Genomic DNA, 24,899 nt, shown 5'->3' on the forward strand with positions numbered 1-24,899 from the left:
TGAGAGCTTTAGTGTCCTTTAGGCAGAGGTGGAGGCTTCACAGTACAAGTCGGGGCATCCGAGAGTGTTGTATGAAAGACAGTGATGATGAACAAGGATAACTAGTCATAAGGATACATATAGTTTAGCTGATGGATGCCATAATATACATTCTTAGCACGTTCAACTCTGTCATCATCCTTTTATATCAGCAATGGGTAACCTGGGGCTCTCCGGCTGCTGTGGAACAACAAGTACATGGGTGTGCCCAACTGCCCATAGATCTTTGATGATGGCAAAGTGATAGATTCTCTGTAAGTGTGTTATTTCGACATGTGCAAACATTTTTTGATTAGAGTCTATGCTGTGCTGCTAATGAAATCCATTTACCTTGAAACTGATGTATGCCAATCACACTGAAACCTGCTTATGTTTCTCACCATGTGATATTTTTAAACATATAGTTTTCTTTTTTCTGTTACATATAGAAAACCCACCCTCAGACATTGATTGCTCTGCACTGTGCTGGGACTGTGTGGGCATACTAGTAATCAAACCATGGGTTCTACTAATTATGGGGATTTGGTTATGAAAACTGTATTTATGCAAACAAATGAATTGCCGTCTACATTATACTCTCCGTTTCAGCTCCCTGCTGCGATATGGTGGAAATCTTTCCCTGCAAAGTGCAATGAGCGTGAGATTCAACAGCAGCGGCACTCAGCTGCTCGCCCTGCGCCGCCGACTGCCACCTGTCTTGTACGACATTCACTCAAGACTGCCCATATTCCAGTTTGACAACCAGGGTTACTTCAACTCTTGTACCATGAAAAGCTGCTGCTTTGCTGGTGACCGAGATCAGGTGAGTGCTACACGATACAGAATTAGGCAGCTTAAAGCAAGACAGATAGAAAATACCACTATTTATTCCAGTTATGTATTGATTAATAAACAATCTAAAACATGTATTTAAAGAATACACCCTTATGTTTTTATATCAACCTCTTGTAGTTCCTTGTGCAGCATGATTGAGAATGGAAGAGGAAGAGACAGTAATGCAACCCAATTAAGATGTACTATATTACACAAAGAGCTGGCTGATGGAAAGGGGGAGGGGGGTAGGGAGCACAAAGGACTGACTATATGATTTGTGTTTCTGTTCCTATCTACTCATGGGGTGGGGGGATAGGGTGTTGTACTTAAAGAGGAACTCCAGGAATTAACAAAATTGACCCTTGCAATGGGGCTACCCACCCTACTGCAAGGTTTAACTGCTTGTTTTGGTTTAGGGGCTGGATTAAAGAAGATGTGCTTACCAGATCTTTGGTACCGTCTGGCTACTAGACCAGTCACTGCAGCCTCTACTCTTCTCTGCTTCATCGGTCTAAGGACCGGTGATGACATCACATCTAATGCAGGTCTGTTCGCCTACATTAGATGGGAGAATGCTGTGGGACATACCTGCCTGTTGCTGATACCTTATGTAATGCAGCCATATAGCACAACATTTATTCATTTATTTGTTTTTAATCACGGCACCATTTGAAATGATCTCAAGTCACCCCACTCTAAAATGTAAAAAATAAAAAAAAAACAGCATGTGGTCTCTCCACCCAAAATCAATATCACATAGATGGGGGTCTGTTATGGATTGGAAGGGAGGACCCCAGGCAAAAAGGACAATGTGGAGCCCCCTCTTCACGTTAGGCACCCCTGACAAAGCCAGAAGGCACCCTGTTTGATATAGCACAACATCCTTTACTAAGTATGTTTCTTTGTATGTACACATAGAAGAAATACAAGGCTCCTCCTGGACCAAAACACTTTGTGGTAATGCCAAGTAACTAGTGTTAGACATGCTCCTGTAAATTCTTATGCCTGTTTATTGCTGTTCTAGGGGCATTCCTAATTAATGTTGGGCCCAGACTGTGTAACCACAACAGTGATCTGTGCTGTTCCTGGACTCCCCTCTGCTCATGTTCTTGTTATATTTCAGTAGAAGCGAATAAGGAATGCACCTTTTACCTTCAGGCCAAATGCTGCATGCACAAAGCCAGCTTTGACAGTCTTACTGTAAACAGGCAGAAGTGGGGAGATGCTTAACTCCTTCTATGAGAAGAATTCCTCACCGCTGCACCTACAATGAATATCTCCAGCAGCACAATCCCATACTTAGCATGCTTATGGATTACAGCTCATGGAACTTTGGCCTAGATGTCATGCCCATTTATTATCTCTGTCAATCTGGATAGTAACGTGCAGGGCGAGAATGGGAGCATTCAGCCTGCTGATATGTGCTCTTCCATGTCGCAGACCACGGAGAAGATTTTTCTTTGTGTTCTCTCCTAGTGGGCCCCAGTGATTTAGACTTTAGCGTTCACCTTCTCGGTTTGACATAGCCCTGATCCATCCTGGGATTTTCTTCCATGTAAGGCAGCTTTCTGCCTACCGGTGCCTGGAGGATTCTCCACCCCTCTAATTGCTTCCAGTAAAGAAATGCGGCCCTTGTGAAATGATAGCAGGACTCTGGTTTTCATGGCTTCTGTTAACATTCCTTCCAGACATCTCTCTGTAGCAGCACATGCCCACCGTTCATATCAAACAGTCTGTCAGCACCCGCCTGCCCCTGGGGGCTTGAAAGGTAAAAGGATTTGTTATCCTGGGGCATCTGTACTGCCTATGGAATGTGCAGGGCTTGTGTACACAATGTGCTCAGCTGATGGCTTACTCAATCCCTTCCTTTCTGCTCACAGTTTATAATTAAATCAGGATGGCTGGATCTACATACAAATATTTAGGTCTTTAAAGCATAACATTTATTATTAGATGTGTGGTATAGATGCATCAAGCCCTATATGGTTTTTCTTGGGGAGATTACACATTGAATACTGCCATCCTGTGTGCCGGTGTTTTCCGTGTATGCTGGCAATCGATTGGGCAGATATCTGCTCCAGAGAAAGGGCCGGGAGATATGTCTATCCTCAGATGCCTCATTCCAGTTCTGGGATCCACATCTGGCACTCACAGCATCATACATATGGTAATTCATAATTCATACCCTTCTCCATGTAAGAGTAAAAGATGGATGCATCAAGTAGGAAACTCCCGGTAGGATAACACATTGGAAAGATATCCTCTCACTTCCTGTTCAGTATATTGGACAGGAAGTGAAGGGAAATCTCCCTAATAAGACACAGATGTCAAAAAGAAAAAAAAAATTACCGCAGTTTTAACTCTTCCTTACTCATCCAAAATAAAAAAGCTTTACATTTAGCTTTAGATATACTTAAAAAATGAACTCCAGGCAACCAGCCAAATACATATAGGAACGAGCCATCTGAGGACAGACGGATATCTCCCGACCTTGTCTCTGAAGCAAATATCTGTCCATTGATTGCCAGCCTACACTTAAAACACCAGTACACAGCATGGCAGTATTCATTGTCTAATCTCCCCCCAAAAAAACCATATAGGGCTTGATGCATCTATACCACACATCTAATAATAAATGGTATGTTTAAAGACCTAAATATTTGTATGTAGATCCAGCCATCCAACTATTAATCTGGCAAATTATTTTTATGTTTCTCCATCCAGTCATGAGATTTACACAGCTCTGCTACATAGCACAGCCCTGTCTTTCCAGTTCAGCTATTTTGTCCAAGATTGTTCACTTCCCCGGCCCTCCGGCCTTCTCCCAACTCTTCACCCTTTTGTGAATAACCCTGAAAGAGTATTTATGGAGTATGTCCCAGGATGTGAATGGCTCCTCTTCATCCTTCATTGCCTTAAACAGGCGAGCGTGTGTGACTTGAGTTCTGCCGTATATAAAGAAGAAACATGCGCAGGAAAAGCAGCAAGCACATGTTCTCTTGTAATGTCTGTGGCCAGATGTATACATTTCATCTTTATCACACAGATTGTGACCTCCCAAAAACCTGGACGATTTCCCAATCCAGGAATATCGGTTCAATGAATTCCTCTAATTGGAAATGTTTACACAATCTAATTTTCCTAGATTGCCATCTTTTCTTTTTTATTCTTTTTTTTCCCCCTTTTAGGGCCATTCAAATAGGCTTCCTGTACCTTTGGGACGCTGGCATTTTCAAAATATATTGGAGCACTTTTTAGGCATTGTGTAGCATTTACATCACATTTTGAAGTGTATTGTTGTGTCTGGGGCATTGCAAACCCTTGTAAGGGCTTCAAAACCTTAACAAGCTTTTAATTGGCATAAACTAAAATGATTGGGAAAAAAACCATTGAATATGTTAGTAAAAAACTGCATGGAGAATTCCCGATTCCCCCAAGCACAGGACCCTGGTGTACACATCCAATTGGAAACAATGCAGTTGCATTTTGCCATAGCTAATTGGCTACAGTCACCATTGGTGTATTCTGACAGCAACAAACATAATAGCCCAACGAGGGAGATAGAGGAACTTGTTCGATTTCTTTCGCTCAGTCAGCAGGCTGAACACAATGAAATCTATATATGGCGCGATTAAGGACACCACCAAGACTGTCATCCTTATCCTTCCTAGGTAACATGCTGAGCCACTGAACCTAATCAAGTGGCAGTTGGAAGTGTCCTGACCCATGATGTGCATATGCTAGTTGAAGGCCAGTGACACCAGGTAGTGATGGAAGGATACAGATAACAGCCACAGAACAAGTCTGTAATGGCAGCTCCTATATTCTACCCTGATGAATGCAATTAGAATATATGAGACATTCCCCATGGAGTGCCGGTGTCCCTGCTTCTACTATCCCCCATGGAGAGACCCCCCTGCAATGGCTTCTAGCAGGTGAGAAAACCTGGAAATCAGATGTTTTTTTTTTCACACAAAGATATAGAAAAGCAGCGTACTCAGTCACTGGGATTCTTGCTACGGGCAACAGGTATCATGTTTTGTGATCTGTTTCATTCTGTGTAAAGCGATCTTAGGGTGAGGGTGCCGCCTTCCTAAAATGTGGCAACCATGGCTAAATAAATCTATTTGTGACGATCGGATCCATTAAAGTTTAAAAATGTAAACCTGTTATCCAAACTAGGGGATGTATTGTCTTCAGAAGAATGAATGGTGTGTGCACAAATACATTCCAGTGTATCTAGTCTTGTATTGTTGTTTTATGTGTACAGATGGCCTGCACATCAGACTTCGTATGCACTTATCACCAAAAAGGTTAAATACCTTAGGGGAAAAATAAAAATAAAAAAAGGTGCCGCCTCCTAGAGTCAGGTGTTAGACAATGTAATTTCTCAACCTGTGGTATGCATAGCCTGAGGGACTCTCCAGACAGATGTAGGGTGCTTAGACCTGTCAAACTACACTGAAAATGACACTTGGTATATCATCTAACTACATAATACAACTGTTAGGACAAGTACTCAACACCCCTTCACTGCAGCATGACATTGGCACTTTTTTTTTCTAAGGGGGAACAAAGACAACCATTTTTTTTAGGCCTCTATATACATTTTTGGATAGTTGGGGAACATTAGCTTATGTGTAGTGTGCTTATTTATTGAAGAATAAGGACCATAAGCTCTGTTGCGTAAACTGAAGCAGAAGAAATATTGTAACCTATCAGGTGTTACCTATTTAGACCCGCACTGAAAAACTGTTACCTAATTGGTTGCTTTGAGCATTCCTATAGGCAAATGAGGATTGATATGAAAATCTTCCTGGTCTCCTAACTAGACCGTCAAGCTTCATGAACTAAACTGTAATAGAAGAAATATTGTTGCCTATTGCAGCCGATCTGGTGTTAACTTTTTATAGGCCTGTACTGAAAACTAGTTACCCAATTGGTTCTTTGAGCATTGCCTCAAGCCCAAACTGTAACTCAACCACAGACACACTTGTAGCATAAAAGTCTCCATAGTTGAACAGACGTTGAAATCTAGACAAGCAATGACACTAAGCAGGTATGTACTTGACAGGATTGAGTCAACAGCAGAAGACTGACAGTGATGTTAGAGCGGTGTAGGTACCTAGTGATGTTTCGTCTGCTTTGACCCCAGTTTCTCCACTACCACCTTTTGATTAAATGCATGTAAGTACATAGCACCATATGGAAGCATTGTGTTACTTGTCAGTCCAGCCAAAATGTATGGAACATGTTGCTGAGTTAAATCAATGGCTTCTGATGTCTCTTCAGAGGTGAGATCTTCCTGCCATAGTTGTTAGCTGTGCTCCCCTTCCTCACTCCTGCAGCTGTATCACAACATAATAATATACGTAAAGGAAGATCAAAGCTCCTATGTAATGGTCTCAGCACGCAAACAGACCCAAGAACACAGCAAAGAATAACACAAGTCGGCAGGTGACTCAACTCCATGGTATCTACTTAAAGCTGCAATTTGGATGGATGGACAATTATTTTGTGTGAGGAATTAGTTGCTACACTCCCAACATGTTAATTTGTTGTATGTCTGTACAGGTTAGATCTCCTGTACTTGTTCCAGCTCCCACTCTCTTGATTAAATCTGCAGACCCCATAACTTGGATCAAGACGCACTGAATCCATTGGGCAATTTGGCCAATTTTCTGAATGATGTCATTATGATTGTTTTGCATTGCTAGTAACACAGCCAAAGAAATTATTGTAAATGGAAAATGAAATGTAGCCTGCCTGTGTTGTGTAAAGGAGATGCATCATCATACACAGGTCAACAGAACATTTAATTACCAAATATATCTCATTACAGCCTCTGGGAATTATTCCATTGTATTTTTACTTCTTCACCTACCACTGTGAGGCCACAATATATCTTGTTACAAATCTTAGCTATTGTAGTGATCTTTTGGTTGTGTGTGTCCTATTCTCCATGCAGTATGTAGATGAGGAAAGGAGAGTGGGACAATTGCCCATAACAACCAGTCAAGTTCTGGCTTTAATCTTTAACTCTACACTGATGCCATCTGATTGGTTTCTATGGACAACATCTTCACTTTTCATTTCCTCCACTTTTATGGATGTGTTCATTGTGACTTCTGGCAAATCCTTGTCCTCTTTGAAACTTATTGTAACATTTGTCCAATATGCTTTTATTTTAGTACATTCTATCTGGCTCTGATGACTTCAACCTGTACATGTGGAAAATCCCATCCAGCCCAGAAGCAGGTGTGTGAATGTAAATGTGAGTCTGCTGACTGGACTTCTTTCATCTCACACAGGAAGTGCCAGCATGTGTCGAGAGTTTATAGGCCCCATTCAGCTATACCTATGTACCCTGTGCACTCTGGACTGCCATAGAAACCTGATTACTTCTCACTTGTGTAGTGTTCAGAGATAGAAATGCAGCCCTGTGTATACCATCACAGGAGCTTGTAGGCGTACAACCTTTTGCTGCCCAAAGTAGGATTACACCTACCTTTTTTTTATTGTAACCGAACTGATTACATTGTGAAAATGTGCAAATTAATTTATAGGAGATAACCTGTATTACTACTGATGAAGGGAAATACATGTGTTGCCAGTAACTATACAGGCAAAAGCTGGCTCTAGAAAGAAGCCTTCTGTGTCCAATTCTAGATCCAGCCCTGACACACATGGACTTTTTATGAGGTAGTAGCCTATAGAAGCCAAACAGAATAGAGTTTTCATTGATTCCCCAATGGCAAGCTGAGATCTGTTTGCTATTTGTTACTGTACTTTTGGGTATATGTATAATTGAGTTTTTTGCACTGCCATGTCAATAAGCCCATTACACTGTGTTTTTGGAATAGCTCCATCCTTGTTAGACAAAGGGGTCCTTGGGATAAAAATTCAAGGTTGCACTGTTTCCAATCCCCCCACCCTTGTCTAGCTCTGTTCTTGTCCCTCAGCCTTACCACATGATCCTGGAAGAGCTGCAAATCTCAGATCTTGTGAGAATGCACTCCTGTGCACAGTTTCATCTGCATGAAGCTTGCACAAGGCATTGCTATGCTTGCTTGCACCTGCTGATTATTTTAAAATTGTGTTCATGAACAATCGTGATGTGGTCAGGTGAGTCCATGCGTAGTTTTAAGTCTCAATATGTTATAAGTGGTATAGGTGTCCTATATGACATCTGCCCACTAACCAGGATCTAGTGACATCTCCCTGTATGTCTGTAGTGATATGTCTAGTAGTAATTCTAGCTAATAGCTAACTATAGTCATAGTGATTTTACTTCTTTCAGCCAAACATTCCTTCAGCATTGCTGCTTTATAGACTCTTTTTAGTCATTGAAATAAAAGACATGTACATACAATTGGTAGTACTGGCAGCTTGTGCCAGCAATAGGAGGTATGCTTTTTCTCAATGCACACAGATACAGTATAATACTTTCATATTCTACATATACAGTAGATTACAGTTTGCTATTAATGGAGCACTTTCACTTTGTACATCTCGTAATCTGTCTACCCAGTGCAGCTTTCTTCAGGACTTTTAAAAAGGGTCATAAAATGATTCACACCAACCGTAAATGTTTGTGTTCTACAAGAAGCCAGCTTAGTTTTCCCTCCTGTGCTGCTCTATGCCTTTGTACAATATCCACAAGATGTATAAAAGACATAACATGCCTGCAAGCTCAAATAGGCTAATTTCTTACCGGGCAAAGTAGATTATTGCATCACTGTTGAGTTTTAAATGAAACAAGCCCAGGAGCTACCAGTCACCATGAAACACGCTTAGAAAATAAAAGGAATTTCTTTGGCATTGTTCATGTGTCTCAAAGGTATTCAGCAGCTGGAATGGTATATGCATGTTACAATTTGTTAAAGCATTACAGCATGTTGTGTCTTCATTTTCTTAATATGATGTCAAGTCAGTGTTAACATTTTCTTGTAGGTGGACCAGGCAGAGTTGTAAATGGTGCTTTTATGGTACTGAAGGGACATCGATCAATTGTAAACCAAGTTCGATTCAATCCAGACAGCTACATGATCTGTTCTTCGGGGGTTGAAAAGATTATAAAGGTAAGATGCAAAAATTAATAGATCAGTGTTCAGAACTATGATTTCCATTGGTAACATTGGTAACCCTTGTCAGCAGTCCAGCATAAAGAGACTAATTAAAGATGAGTTGTTTGCCTGCTATATGTTGCTATAGTTAAAGGAGAAGTATGGGGTCAGGGCTTTTCCCCATAGTTCTCCTAAGGGTCAAGGGAGAACACAAACTAGCATCCTCCCTTGACCCAAAGCTCAGTATACCGCGAGCTACAGCTCGCGGTATACTGAGACACCGCAGCCGGAACGGATCCCGACATTGCTGTCGAGATCCACCCAGCTGCGGGATTGACAGCTGGCTCTGCCTAAAGGAGAACTATGAGGCGAGTGATTTTCACTCATCCTCATAGTTCGAGCCGACGTGTGACAATGAAACTGTCGCACGTCGGCTCAATAGATCGGGAAGTGAGCGAACACATACTGTCGCTCGCTCACTTCTTGATCATCTCCATGCAGAGAGCCGTGACTGTCACTCACGGCTCCTTGCAGGGATTCCCCCCCGCTCTGATCCTCCAGCGCTGACTGGTGGAACCGGGGAGGGGGCGGGTACAGCTGGCTCTGCCTCTAGATAGGCAGAGCCAACTGTCAATCACGCAGCTGGGTGGATCTCGACAGTAATGTCGGGATCTGTCCCAGCTGCGGTGGTCTCCGTATACATTTTGCCGCTACAGCTCGCGGTATACTGAGCTTTGAGTCACGGGAGGACGCTAGTTTGTGTCCTCCCGTGACCCTTAGGAGAACTATGGAGAAAAACACTTACCCCATCGTTCTCCTTTAAAAAAGGACTGTGACCTGGTGATGACGTGGACATTTTATGATATAAATATAAATGTATCTGTTCAGTTATTTGCACACTAAATTGTTGTAATTTCTATAAATATCAATCCTTTCTTAACATTTGCACTTAAAAAGTCTTATTGCGGTTATGAAGGTGTTGCGTGTCAGTCCACCCAAAAGTGTTATTTCACTTATAGGTGAAGTCTGATTGTGCCACTTCGTTTCCAAGTCACACTCTGTACTCCAGTGAGAATCCCATAGTTTCTGGTCCATCTTGTCAGTTGTCCTAGTGATCAAACACCCATACTTCTGTAAATGATTGTGTTGTTTTGCAACACTGTATTGCACCATGGTGGGTGGGCTGTACATAATAGACTTAAACGTCAGTTCCAGATTTGTTCTGTGCCCCTAATTTTTTGAAAAAATGTATATGCATAGCTTTTTTCTATTCTTCAATCCGGTTGCATGACATCATTGGTTACAATGCGCCCCCCTGTATACAGGCTGTATACAAGTGTTCTCGGCGACATCACCGAGATCACTTGTACAAAACAAGAGGTGGCTTCTCCACTACATTTAGCTTTGCTTGTCCAAAGCAGGGAAAAATGTAGAAAACAATTACCTGCCCGGCGCCCGGAACTGCATGTCCTGGGCGTCAGGAGATAGGAATTGCCCACCCCTGCTGCCCCTCTACTCCCTGCTGCCCTGAGGCCGAGCCTTGGTTGGCCTTGTGGGAAATCAAGCCCTGACTGCAGGGCATTGGATTCTTAAATACATGTATATTTATTAAACTGGAGTTGGACTTTAATTGGACAAGTCAGCCAATCAAGAATTTAGCTTCTGAGGTATATGCAACCTAGACTATGCTAGGAGTTTTTCTAGCAAATTATTTGAGCTAGGATTAAGTTTGGATACATTGTCTGGGGTATACATATACAGTGCACTTGGTTTATTATCCTTTATTTTTTGTGATGTGTTATTTGTCTTGTAGGTTTGGAGTCCCTACAAGCAACCAGACTGTACTGGAGACCTTGATGGTGAGATAGAAGATGACTCTCGTAGTCTGTACACCCATGAAGAATACATTGGGCTTGTGCTCAACAGTGGAAGTGGTTTGTCACATGACTATGCGAACCAGTCTGTCCAGGAAGACCCCCGAATGATGGCCTTCTTTGACTCGCTGGTGAGGAGGGAGATCGAAGGTTGGAGCTCTGACTCTGACAGTGACAGCACAATTTTGCAGCTCCATCCTGGAGTCAGCGAACGCTCTGCTTACAGTGATTCTGAGTCCTCGACCTCATTACCTTCTTCTCCAGCACAAATTCCGGGGGAATCTGATGATGCTGTCCATGCAGGAGAGTCACAAAGATCATCAGAATCGCCTTCAACGAGACCAGGGCTTACATCACAGAAGTTGCGACTACTGGCGTTGAGAAAGTACCAAGACAAACGACTGTCAGCCATGTCGAACAACTCCGACTCTGAGGACAATGCTTGTGAAACAGAAGCAGAGGGTGAACCTTTCCCTCGCCCCCGTTCCCCGAGTCCTGAGGAAGATCGATCTAGCAGCAGCAGCAGTAGCAGCGATGAAGAAGACAACCTCAATGAACGGAGGGTCTCAATGAGGCAACGCAATGCTTTAAGGCAGAAAAAGAAAATAAATAAGGAGGAAAAGACTAAACTTAATGCTGAAAGTGCTGCTGCCCTAATTGGTGAGGATGTATATGATTATCCTCAAATCGCAGTAGATGATGTTTCAACGTCTGCTGAATCTTCACCTGACGGAAGAGGTCCTAGGGAAGTAGACCGAAAATCTGCACTGTGTTCCAGCATAGACTCTGTAGAAAGAAAAATATACAAAGCTTATAAATGGCTTCAGTATTCTTATATATCTTATTCAAAAGGTAAGGACGGAGATACTTCCACTGGTGATGGTGACAGTGAGGATGTGAGACCAGGAACCAGTGGAAGGAGTAGTGTGTTACCACCCACAAATGAACCAGACCACATGTCGAGTCCACTTGAATGCAAAAGCCATCCCAGTGACGGTGAACAACTTGTGCGCAAAGACTTCTTATTAGAAAGCCTTAACCTCCGTAAGAAGCATCAGAGTGAACCTCACTCCTGGTTGGAGGAACTAGAGAATTCTTCTCAAGACACAGGGTCTATAGAATGCTCCTCAGAAACTAAAAAGGTTAATGGAACTGCTGTCCACACGTCATGCTCAGATGATTCCTGTGATCAGCACGAGACGAGTGTGGTACAATCTAGCACAGAGTCGCATCAGTTCACAATAAACCAGCAATCTCCTTGTCCAGAAAATAAAAGCACAGACAATAACCTAAGAAACCAGGAGGGTGAAACCGAAGATGAGGGGGCAGATATTCCATGTACTAATCATCAGAGTAATGGTCATTTGCACACTCATTGCACAGACTGTAATGACACTGGGCAGAGTTATGGAGATCAGTCAGGAAGATGCTGTCATAGTTGCTCCAACATGGAGACTACCAACTCTGCTCAGGCATCAGTGCACAAAGACATGTGTTTAACTGAAGTGGGCTCTAGTAGGGGTACCAAAGATACTATCACATGTCATACAGACTCTGGGGGTTTGCAGCAGCCTCCAAGTGGACTAAAGAGACAATGGCCAGAAGAGTCTGAAAGTTCTTCTCCTGAAAAGAAAATGAAATTCTAAATTCATTTCTCCATGTCATTGAAGAGACCTTAAAATGTGTGTACAATCTGGTTCTGAAATCTGGGGCTATGTGTATTTGATTGCTTAAGCCACTGTGTGTTTGGCTTTATGGGGCATAGCCAACATTTAGTTTGCACTAAAGGAATCAGTGTTTTCTTTAATCTGTTTTTATAATTTGGTTTCTCTCCCTTTATATTAAGACTCCAGCAAGCTGGCTTCTGCCAGGATGACTCACCTCTGTGGCTACAGACACAATATGGGTTCTCACTGCGTATCACCTTCTCGTATCACCTTCTCTTCGTGTGGAAGTGATACAGTGCATTGGCAAATAATATGAAATGTAACATTCTTTAAATATTTTTTTTCTGTTCATTGCCAAAGCAAAAACTTGGTTGATTGGATCAGAATATTTGTGACAATAACTTTAGGAATTTCCCATCAAATTAAAGAAAACATTTTTTTCACATGTGTATTTTTCTATTTAATTCTGGAGATATTTTAGAGGACGGTAATTATACTTGGGAGCTAAATTGGTGAGGATATGGAAGTATGTTAGGAACCTTAAAGTGACACAAGGCCATTCCCCTTTGCTGTCTAACAGTATTTGTGCATAGAAGCTGGTGTGCTGCTTCTGTCAGGTCACAGATCTCTAACAATCCCTAGATGGCAGCTATACAAATTCCATCCACTCAGGAAGGGAGAGATGATGTTATTGTGTCTGTGTAAGTCTGATCTGCAGAGCCTGGATATAGGAAGTCTACCTGGAATTTTCACAGCTGTCTTACAGGGAGAGAGCTGGGACAGGAAAGCGGGAGCAAAAGGAGCTTACAGTGGCCACAGTGCTTGGGTACTTGCATGGGTCACTTTAAAGTGTACCTACACTGTTCACATATGTATGTGCTATATAAAGCCTTAAAATCCTTCCATGTCGTGTTGTCTACATGAGTCATGCTAAGGCATTGGTCGCATGGTATGTGACAAAGGGAAGAAACCATGTTCAGGCAGAACCGCTGTGTGGTTGCCTCTACATGTATGTTCGGTTTGTTGTTGAAACATGATGCAAGGCATTCAGTACTATTTTCTAACTCCTAAAAAAGCATTCAGTCTATACCTCCTTTTCTTTTTTAAGCACTTAGACATTACCTAATTTTGTTCTGTTCATCTCCACAATTTACTGATCCATAACTCCTAACAGATATGGATAGACATCTGAGTGTCTACAAGTGGCCGGAGGGCACTAAGGTGGCAGTTGCCTACCACCACGGGAGTACAGTGAGATGCCTTGGGCAGCTAGCATTAGGAGAACTGTTTAAAGGAAATCCTATACTCAACTTGGAGCCAGTAAAGAACCTCAGGGAGTAAATGCAGGCATCTAAATGTGTCTGCTCATATGATTTAGATGGTTTCCAAAGCATTCCAGTAGCCCCAAAACCTGGAAGCTTTATGCACATACCAATTTCCCAGTTTGTGAATCTTTGAACAGTGAAGCTATCCTGGTTTTAGACAAACGACAAGGCACTGGTGGTATAGACGTGAGTTCATCTTCGGGACTTGAAGTGGAGATTTATATAATAGTGTGGCCCGTGTTCTGGACTCTTCATGTGCAGGTATCTCTAGGTCTAGGTTTGCTAATACAAATGTATATGCTGTAAATGATGTACAGGTACACTTTATTCATGGAGGTGGATGCATTTGTACCAGAGACTTCACAATAAACGACATGGCCAATATCAGTAAGGTTATTTAGCATGATGGTGCCAATGGGTAGAAGAGACCACACGGGTAATGCAGCAGGCCTAATGTGCTTAACAAAAAATAATGTAAAGTTTTTCGTATAGACTCCGTTCTCTTAGTTCAGTATCATCTTTCTGCCAAAAAAACCTTCTTAGTGTGTATTCCTAAAGCTGGACCCCTGGCAGATATTAAAAAAGTAGTTATTTAAAAAAAAAATGTTTTCAATGTTGCTAATATAAATACCTAATATTGACTTCATTTTAGCCTCTTGTAATCCCCTGTACCGCAACATGGAGATTGGGAGGGAGAAGGGCAGTACTTGGGGCCAGTCAGCAGTGCAGGATGTATATGTGCCAACAAGAAGAGAGAACAGAAAGATGGGCTCAACAGTTTCTTGCTGCTCCTGCAATGTTCTATCACAGGCTGGGGGCAGGGAGGTGACCTAGCTGTGTTGTGTAACTGCAACAGAAAAAAGTCATATCACCGGTGCTGGCTGTGCTGTCTGGCAGGACTGTGAAAATCGCAGGAATGGATGGCCAGCAATGCAAATCCTGTGTCATTTGAAACAGCTCTCCATGTATTTCAACTGCATTTAGCAGTTAAAGTAGTATTAAAGGTGTTCTAAAGCCTCTGAACTTTTTGCCTAAATCTACTGCTAATAAGCAGTAGATTTAGGCAAAAAGTAAAAAAAAAACAAAAAAAACTTACCTAGTTATCGCTGCGCGCTCCCGCGCCGAGAATCTGGAACTACTCGTGCGGCCGCAAAGGATCTTGGGGCGGGCGCATGCGCAGTTCGGATTCTCGGCCGGGAGACGAGCAGAGACGCAAGGTAAGTCTATGGACGTGTGCACCCGCATGCAGACACCGCTGGATCGAAAGTGCCTGCAAGCAGAGAGGAGTCAGCGCTGGATCGGAGAGACGCCACACCGCTGGAGGGACAGATGAAAACATCAGGAAAGATGAAGAAGATCGGCTTAAGAGACATCATTTAAGGTTTAGTGCTAACATTAACATGGGGGGGAGGGAAAAAATGTTTTGACTTTAAGGTCTGGGCGTTTTTTACCTTAATGCATTCTCTGCATTAGGGTAAAAACAGCCCAACACCTTTTTTCTACCCCAGTCTCCCCCACACTTACCTGTCAGCTGCGCTCGTCCCCGCCACCGGTCCCGAAACGATCCTCCGTACCCCGAACTTCCGGGTTGCGGGGGAGGATACTGATGGCAGAGGAGCCATAGGCTCCTTCTGCCATAAATCAGAGTGGGAAGGGGCGTGGCCTGCCACAGGGCTGTGTGTGTCTATGGACGCACATAGCTACTGCGGGCACAAGCCCGCATGGGTGCTTCCATTAGAACGATGGTGGCACCCGTGCAGGGGTCGGGGGAAGAGCATGGCGGGGACCCACTAGAAAAAGAGAAATTAAGAACTTTTAAAAAAAAAACATCCTCCAGCAAAGGAGGGTCTCCTTAAAGGAGAAATTAAAAAACAAATGTGGCTTTAATATCACTTTAAGTTCTGTAAACAGAGCCTACAGCTTGTGAATCGTGTGACACTTTAAACGGTTATAAAACAAACTAAACTTAGTCAGAGCTATCTTGTTTTGACCAGTTGGCTCATTACCACTATACTACTTCCATACTACCGTGCTTTCCTTACTCTGAGAAATAGTGTGATAAGAGTCTACAGCCTTCATTGTTTGCCAATTCACCAACACGCATACCTAAAATGTACGTTAAGCTCAAAATGTGTGGATAGTGAGGAAGGATTAGAACTCCTGTGTGGGGGTTTTACTGCTGTATTGGAATCTGTTTGAGAGATTTGACTTGCTGACAAAGGTTTCACCATGCATGAAGTGAGGGGAAATCTGCAACATTGACACAGACAGAAACAAAAATGTTTGAGGCTGGATTGTAATCTTAAAGGATAAAGAAAAATCTAGTCCTGTTTTCCTTTACTTCTGATTTACTAGTTGACGTACAGTATATGTAAATTGGTATTTAGTACAATGCAATTTAAGGAACTTCTGTGCAAATGACTAACCTGTGGACTTTATTGGATTGATATAAGGAACTCTGTGGACTTGAGATCCGTGTTTGGTTTGTTTTTAGGGCCAATTGCGTTGCAATACGTTCTCCAACGGATGCTAACAGAAGGGCACCAAAAAATTAATGGCGGTGAATGGGGCTAGTTCACACCACTCCGTTCCGTTTCATTACGTTACATTATGCTGAAAAAAAGAGTAGCACATGCACTACTTTTTTCAGTGCAACATAACACAACAGATCTGGGGTGAACTAGCCACATTCACTCCCATTCATTTTTCAGTGCCCTTCCGTTAGCATCTGTTGAAAAATGAATTGCAACACAACGGATTTGTAGGTACAATTGCAGGTCAACGGACCCTCCGTTTTTTTTGTTCAAACTGCGGGCAAATGAAAAAATATAACCCGATTCCTCAATTTACGTTAAACAGCGTGGACAGACGATTCTCCCACTGGGCTACTGTTTTCTGACAGCAGCAGGTGCGACGAGTGGCTGCCGCCGTCACTGTTCACCTGAAAGTTTTCTGACTGGCTCCTTCAATTTTCCGATCAAAGGATGCTGGCGGAAGGGTGGGGATAGGACCACCCACAGCACGAATTTTGTCTGGTTCATCAAGAATCGACTAAAATTCACACAGTGTATGGCCAGCTTTTGATGCAATACCATAACTGCTTGGTTCTAAACTGGTGGGTCATGACCCCGTGTTCAGTGGGTCGCCGTGTGCCTTCCACTTTTCTAGGTCAGAGGCTTCTCCGCCTTCCCCTAGTGCAGCACTGTCAGTTCTTGTGCTTAGCAGCCATTCATATGCTGAGTGTGGGGTGGGCTGGAGCTATGGCCGCGAGGGAGCTCCATCCATACATACATTGCTTACAGCTTCCTCGCGTGTCCTGTAGAGGTGCCTTGACCGGAGCGTTGTCATATTCTGGCTCCCGGAATCTCTACAGGGCGTGCAAGAGAGTTGTACAAGCAATGCACATATGGATGGAGCTCCATCACAGCACAGCAGCCCACACTGGACCCGAGGCTGAGGATCCACTCCAGTTCTCGAAAGTTAGGGAGACAGGGTGGGTCTGTATATGTGTTTGTGAGATAGTGTCTGTCGTTGTGTGTGTCTGCGGTTGTGTGCTGTTTTTAAGGACCCGTTCGCACTAGTACAGTGCGTTAATCTCGCAGTCCTGTGCGAATTAATGCACTGCACCATTCAATTGCACCTACTATGCACTCTGGTGCAGGAGCTGCGTTGCGTAGTCTTTAATTTGAATGGCACCCTAAAGGCACCTCCTGCCCACAGTTCAATCTCCCGCACCGGAATGCGTAGTACCGCAATGCCATGCGATCCATTGCAGTGCGACTTTGGTCACAACTTAACCGCTTAGTGACATGAGACGTACACTGTAAGTGCCCAAATTACTGATCAGGTACACTGTACATGATCAGCTATTTGGGGCTCTGTAATGCTGGTGGTAACCGCTGAAAATCAGTGGTTACCGTTCATTAATGGATGCCTCAGTATATAGGCATCCATTCATTAAAGAGTTAAGCTTTTTTAGACACCCGATCCCTTTCAGGAATCGGGTGTCTTACAGAGGCACATTTACAGCTCTTGCCGTCACTCTGACAGCTGTTATAGATTGGGATATAGAGGCGTTAGGTACAAATATGTGATATAGCCCTATCTACCCTCTAACAAAACAATATATATGTGTGGGTGCACATAGTAAGAAGGTCTATTACTGATGTGGAAGAATCACACAGCAAAAATGTCAAAAGTGCTTCAGTCATTAACGAACAGAACTAAAAACAAGCTCAGTCATGAAGGGGTTAATGACCAAGGACCAAGGTGGGTCCTGAGGTTACACAGGTTGAGAACCACTGGTCTAAATCCATGTGATGCTCCAGGGCCCAGTCTTCTCTTCTGTTTACAGGAAGTGGGGGTCCTATTTCAGGCAGGTGTCTACGTCAGTGCCAAGAGATGCGATTTCCTGTTTTTTTTCATGTGGCTACTTCTGGGCATTTTCTGCAAAACTTTGCTAAGAGATGTTGTTAAATACAACATTTAAAATGTATTAATTTTCAAGAACTCCATATGTTAAAAAATTAATTCCCGCAGTGGAGCTACCCCTGCACTGCAAGGTTTAACTGCTTGTTTTGGTCTAAGGTCTAAAACGAAACTCACCGGGTCCTATGGTGGTGTCCACTCACCTCCCCCCCCCTTTGCTCCAGCTGTGGAATGCTCCTCAGCACCCTCACATCCAATGCAAGTAAATGGACGTGAAGACCTAACGGGTCCTTAGACTGCCAGAGCCTGAGGGAGAAGAGGCTGCGAGGTCCGGTCTAGCAGGGAGATGGGACCGAGCATTGGGTGAATTTTTATTTTTTTTAATTTTTTTTAGACCCTTAACCAAAACAAGTATTTAACCTTTGCAGTGCGGGGATAGCCCACTACAAGGGTTCATTTTTTAAGATTACAGATGTTTCACTTTATATCGTTTCCCACCTCAATCACCTTTTTGAGAGGAGGGACTGTGTATCGGAGTATAAAAGCTTACCTTTTGTGGCTTTGAATACAATCTACAATGCTAAAGACCAACAATAATCCTCCTGCCTTGTAGAAATAAAAATCTGAAATGGGGTCTAGCCTTCCCTTCCTCTCATAAAGGAAAGCATTTGAATTCCTGGTTAGTGGGGGAGAGTTTCCCTCATTTCCTGTCTGGTATATTTGTCATCAGGTCAGGAAGTGGGGGCAGGAGGGGACGTGGGGGCCATTGAAGTGAATGGCACGCCCTCCAGCCGCATTGTGCCTGCGGTCCGGTGCGATCAAAATGCTGCAAGCACTATTTTGATCGCACTGGACCGGACCGTAGGCACAATGTGCCTTGCGATCGCATTGCGGCCGTTGGGCGTGGCTACGGTGCCACTCACTTCAATGGCCCGCCACACCCCCTCCTGCCCCACTAAAAAGTGAGCCGGCCGCAATGCGAGGCAGTGCGTTCTGGCCAGAATCGCACTGCAACTGATGTGAACGGGCCCTTACTCCTGAGCATGTTGAATTTCTGAAATGTTTAGGCCATTGTAAGGTAATTTAGATGGAGTGCGGTGGTGGGAGTTGCTGGCTTTTTCTATCTCTTGGAGGTTCCAGTGCAAAGTTATCCTTGCCCTAGTTCCCACCTCTATTACCACCCACCTTAGAGCCACATTTCTCGTTGTTATGGATTCACCTGTCATTTTCACATTATCCCGGGAGTACCTGAGGAACAGAAGAAACTGAGTTGATTTACTTTTCTACCATCAATCATATTTAAAGTGGACCTACCTATGAAATTCAAAGTCTCCCAGTCTTACAGGAATTCATCAGAATAGTTTAATGTGACAAAGCCAGTAAAAAAATTAAAAAAATCTACCTTTAGCCTTTCCAGTAATTCCCAATTAGAAGAAGTAGATCTCTTCAGTATGATAGTGACCGGGCATCCTCCGTTCTTCTAACCTCATAAGGCCCTGTTTAGACTTTGACATCAACATTGGTGTACACACACACATGCTCGCTCTCTTTCTTTCTCTCTCTCTCTCTCTTCTTATTATTACTGGATTCAATAATGTTAATTCTATCAGGGGCCGGGAAGAGGAAGAGCTGCTCGGTGATGGCTTGTATTTCCACTAATACGGTAGCTGCCTAGATGACAGAGAGGGCCAGTGGAAAAGGGCAGCTGTGGAACATCTACTGTTATTTCTGTATCAGCCACATCAGGCTTGTCTCACACTGGGATAAGGTTGCATTAGTAAAATAGTTATCTAGGTTTAAAACAAGTCTATCACATTCAGTTTCTTCTAAACCCTAGCAATTTTGGTCCAGACAACCCCCCCAGGGCTATGGTCATTTCTGACTGGTAAGGGAATTACAGATTGATTCCATGCATCAGAATAGCCCCATTATTTTAGGCCAAGCCCATTTGTTTTACTACATATATAAATGGGAATATTAACTGCAGCGATAAACAACTGTTTGCCAGCATAACAAATATGGGGCTGCCATTGCTGATGTCTTCTGAAAATCTGGGGGTTATGCTGATCCTCTGGCTTCAATACTTTCTGAGTTATTGACCCAGAAACATGCAGAGTTGCATGACTGCCAGACCAGCATGAATGGCAGCCTCCATGGGTCTCTCGGAGAAGATTTCGTTTCAGTAGGTTTTACACTGCTGGGAGATGACTAAAGTCTACTGAAAACTGCAACCAGCATTCCCATTAAACTAAATATTTGTCCACTTCTCTAATCTGCACTGCCCAATGCTAACACGATAACATTCCATATTCTCCTGATACTTTCTCCAGAATTACTCCAGCTGCTGCTCTCCTCTCTAACCACAGCCATGGAGTCACATGATTACTGTGACTATGGTGGAAATGTTTTTAGGAATCAGAATCGATTGGCTGGCTCTGCCTAACCAGCCAATCAGTGACCAAACACAATTCCAATTTGACAGCATCAGTCACATGACTCCCCCGCTGCAGCTACAGCTGAGCTAAACTGCAATTTTTGTCATCATCTCCCCTCAGGACCCCTGTGTCCGGAATTCTTTTACTGAAATCTTTTAAGTAGATTTCCCACCAGATGTGGCCTGTTATACACATGTCTGTTATCACTCACATGTACATCACATGTTTTAGGTAGCAGCGCTATTTAACCTTCCCAGTGTAAACTGCAATTTTAATAAAAATCTCCTTACTTTTGGTATAAACTCCAGTGATCCGTGTGTATATATAAATACCTGTCACAAGAATTTAACGTGAAAATTTGCTCAAAGGTGCATTTAAATAAACAATAAATGAAGAAAAAACTGGTGAATGAATCACTTGTAAGTGTGGCAACTAAAATGTGCATTTGGATGGCGGCTTTCTAACCCTAAACCCAGGTTTAAAAAAACTTTCTTTATATATTAAATCTCTTCTCGATTAGCGCGGATTTATTCCATACATACATGTTTTAGTTAGCAGGTCATAGAGGAAGGGCCAGCAGGATCATCTTCCACGTACTACTTGTATTGATCAGATGTGCAGAATGATCAGGGGTTTGGCTGGCTGGGCTGTGTTACATTTTGATGGGTATATGCTTAAAGAAGAACTCCAGGCATATAAAATCTTAACTCTTGCAGAGGGCCCCCCTGCAATGGTTAATATTTGATATGCACAGAGTTCTTTATTATTATAATTCTGTAAGTTTGTATATTTTGGGCCTTGATCAAGCAGGTGTTAATAAAAGGGACACACAGGTGCCCTGGACCTCCATCGGGCCCTAGCCTCTTGCCTAGATTGCCTTGTAGATGATAAGGCTCTGCCTGCAGCTGTGTGAATGACATCTTATGGTAGATCCAAACCTTAAAATAAATATTTAGTTTGCTAATGCACTGTGTATTATAAACAACTGTCACTTTTTACAAAAATTAATTGTTTTAACCTTTTTTTATAATTTGTTGAATGTCAGTGTTGCTGCAGCCACTTACTGTCTACAGTCCTAGCCAGAGGTTTGAAGAATGACACAAAGATTAATTTTCACAAAGTCTGCTGCTTCAGTGTTCTAAGATCTGCTTGTCAGATGTTACTATGGCATACTGAAGTATAATTACAAGCATTTCATAAGTGTCAAAGGTTTTTATTGACAATGACATCAAGTTTATGCAGAGTCAATATTTGCAGTGCTGACCCTTCTTATTCAAGACTTCTGCAATTCCCCCCGGCATGCTGTCAATCAAATTCTGGGCCACATTCTGACTGATGGGCAGCCCATTCTTGCATAATCAGTGCTTGGAGTTTGTCACAATTTGTGGGGGTTGTTAACCCGCCTCTTGAGGGTTGACCACAAGTTCTCAATGGGATTATGGTCTGGGGAGTTTCCTGGCCATGGACCCAAAATGTCCATGTTTTGTTCCCCAAGCCACTTAGTTACCACTTTTGCCTTATGGCAATGTGCTCCATCATGCTGGAAAAGGCATTGCTCGTCACCAAACTGTTCTTGAATGGTGGGGAGAAGTTGCTCTTGGAGGATGTTTTTGTACCATTCTTTATTCATGGCTATGTGAGTGAGTCCACTCCCTTGGCTGAGAAGCAGCCCCACATACAGGGCCCGGATTTCCCACAAGACCAACCAAGGCCCGGCCTTGGAGCATCAGGGGTGTGTACTTCCTATCTCCCGATGCCTGGAACATGCAGTTCCGGGCGGGTAGTTGTTTTCTACATTTAGCCCTGCTTTGGGCAAGCAAAGCTAAAAGTACAACTTCTTCGGACACGGTATTTTCCGGATGCCTCAAACAACCGGAAAGGGAATTCATCCGAGAAAATGACTTTACCCCAGTCCTCAGCAGTCCAATCCCTGTAACTTTTGCAGAATATGAGTCTTTCCCTGATGTTTTTCCTGGAGAGAAGTGGCTTCTTTGCTGCACTTCTTGAAACCAGGCCATCCTCTAAAAGTCTTTGCCTCACTGTGCATGCAGATGCACTCACACCTGCCTGCTGCTATTCCTGAGCAAGCTCTGCCCTGGTGGTACCCCGATCCCGCAGCTGAATCTACTTTAGGAGATGGTCCTGGCGCTTGCTGGACTTTCTTGGGTGCCCTGAAGCCTTCTTCACAATAATTGAACCTCTCTCCTTGAAATTCTTGATGATCCGATAAACGGTTGATTTAGGTGCAATCTTAGTAGCAGCAATATCCTTGCTAGTGAATCCCTTTTTGTGCAAAGCAATGATGACTGCACGTGTTTCCTTGCAGGTAACAGAAGAAGAACAATTATTTCAAGCACCACCCTCCTTTTATAATCCCTAATATACACTAAAAATAAAAATAAATAAATAGATGGACTTGATGGACTAATGTCTTTATTCAACCTCAAATACTATGTAATACTATGTAACTATGTAACTTTTAAAGCTTCCAGTCTGTTATTCTAATTCAATCAGCATGACAGAGTGGTCTCCAGCCTTGTCCTCGTCAACACTGACACCTGTGTCAACGAGAGAATCACTGACATGATGTCATCTGGTCCTTTTGTGACAGGAAATGCAGTGGAAATTTTTTGGGGGTATTAAGTTCATTTTCATGGCATAGAGGGACTTTGTAATTAATTGCAATTGATCTGATCACTCTTCATAACATTCTGAAGTATATGCAAATTGCCATCATACAAACTGAAGCAGCAGACTTTGTGAAAATGAATATTTGTGCCAAACTTTTGGCCAGGACAGCACATGCATGTACTTCAGCAATGGCTGCATGCAGGGCCAGATTTACTCTCTCTCTGCTGCCCCAAGGGTAGGTTCCTCAATGCGCCCTCCTTCCTGCAAAACCACACCCAACCCACCGTCAGTGACAGAGGCTTTTATCCAACAGTGCCGCCTATCTACTCCTTGCTTTAACGGTGCATGGAAACATCTGCATCTTTTACATACAGCGTTAAAGGAGAACTAAGGGGTCAGGGCCTTTCCCCATAGTTCTCCTTAGGGTAACGGGAGGACACAAACAAGCGTCCTCCCGTCACCCTAAGCTTAGTATACTGCGAGCTACAGCTCACGGTATACTGAGATGCTGAAGCGAATCCCGACAATTATGTCTGGATCCGCCCAGCTGCATGAGTAACAGCTGGCTCTGCCTATCTAGAGGCAGATCCAGCTGTACCCGCCCCCTCCCCCATCCGTTCCGCCAGTCAGCGCTGGAGGAGCGGGGAGGGTGGAATCCAGTCCCTCCCGTGTCACTGCAGAGAGCCGTGACAGGATCGAGAAGTGAGCGAACGCTGGTATGTGTTCGCTCACTTCCCGATCTACTGAGCCGACATGTGACAGTCTCATTGTCACAGGTCGGCTAGAACTATGAGGTGAGTGAAAATCACTCACCTCATAGTTCTCCTTTTAAAGCCTCTAATCACCGGGGAGCTGCAGGTGATGCATGGATTTATTTAATAGGCAGCCACTTGCTTAATGATAGCTTATCAGTCTATTAAATAGATGCCAATAAATCTCTATCACCTCCCGGTTATTAAAGGAAGAAATATATGCACACAGAGAAACATACACCCACACACTAATACACCCACAACCAGAAATACACACACTAATGCACACAACAAGGCCCCATTCACACCTGTACGTTTAGGTGTGATAGTGGATTACTGCGTCAGGAATTTGAATTTTCCTGCAGCAGGAATCCCTAATCTGGCGTTTACAAGCGGCAACTGTCACCCGTTCAAGTTATTGATCAGGTGACAGCCGCTGCATGTAAATGCCTGCACACCGCATGTAATGGTATGTGATATGATTACATGTAGTTAGAAAACAGTCAATCTCCCTGGGCGCATTGATCATGCATCCACAGAGAGTGAGCCCCATCACTCGCACAATCCCTGGTGATCCAGTGGTTGATTAGTAATGTCCGGTGCAAACCTTACTAATCCTTCCTATCGGCCGGAGTTCAGAACTGTCAGAGCTGAATTACTGAGTGTCAGAGCTGACAGGAGCAGCTTTGCGTTCTGCATCTGACAGAGATGCAGACCGTGTATCTGTTCCCACCAGTCGGGTACGGCGTACCTAACTGGACAGCCGGCTGTGGGCTGAATGGTATCAGTTCGCAGGCCAGTACTCCCTGCCACCCTGAGGCCATGTGGGGAATCCGGCCAGGGCCGGTGCTAGGATTCTTGCCTGCACA

General features: G+C 43.4%; 1 protein-coding gene across 1 annotated transcript in view; it reads left to right on the forward strand.

The window, feature by feature from the left end:
• The window catches only part of DCAF5 (DDB1 and CUL4 associated factor 5), a 48,522-nt gene extending 35,622 nt beyond the window's left edge, over positions 1–12,900 (forward strand). Inside the window, exons 6-9 of the mRNA XM_018565100.1 lie at positions 628–841; positions 7,044–7,110; positions 8,806–8,933; positions 10,732–12,900. Of these exons, the coding sequence (XP_018420602.1) occupies positions 628–841; positions 7,044–7,110; positions 8,806–8,933; positions 10,732–12,438 (2,116 nt within the window). The 3' untranslated portion in view covers positions 12,439–12,900. The remainder of the gene's footprint in view (positions 1–627; positions 842–7,043; positions 7,111–8,805; positions 8,934–10,731) is intronic.
• The last annotated feature ends 11,999 nt before the right edge of the window (positions 12,901–24,899 follow it).

Source organism: Nanorana parkeri, unplaced genomic scaffold, assembly GCF_000935625.1.
Source record: "Nanorana parkeri isolate BGI_ZX_2015 unplaced genomic scaffold, ASM93562v1 scaffold812, whole genome shotgun sequence".
NCBI lineage: Eukaryota > Metazoa > Chordata > Amphibia > Anura > Dicroglossidae > Nanorana > Nanorana parkeri.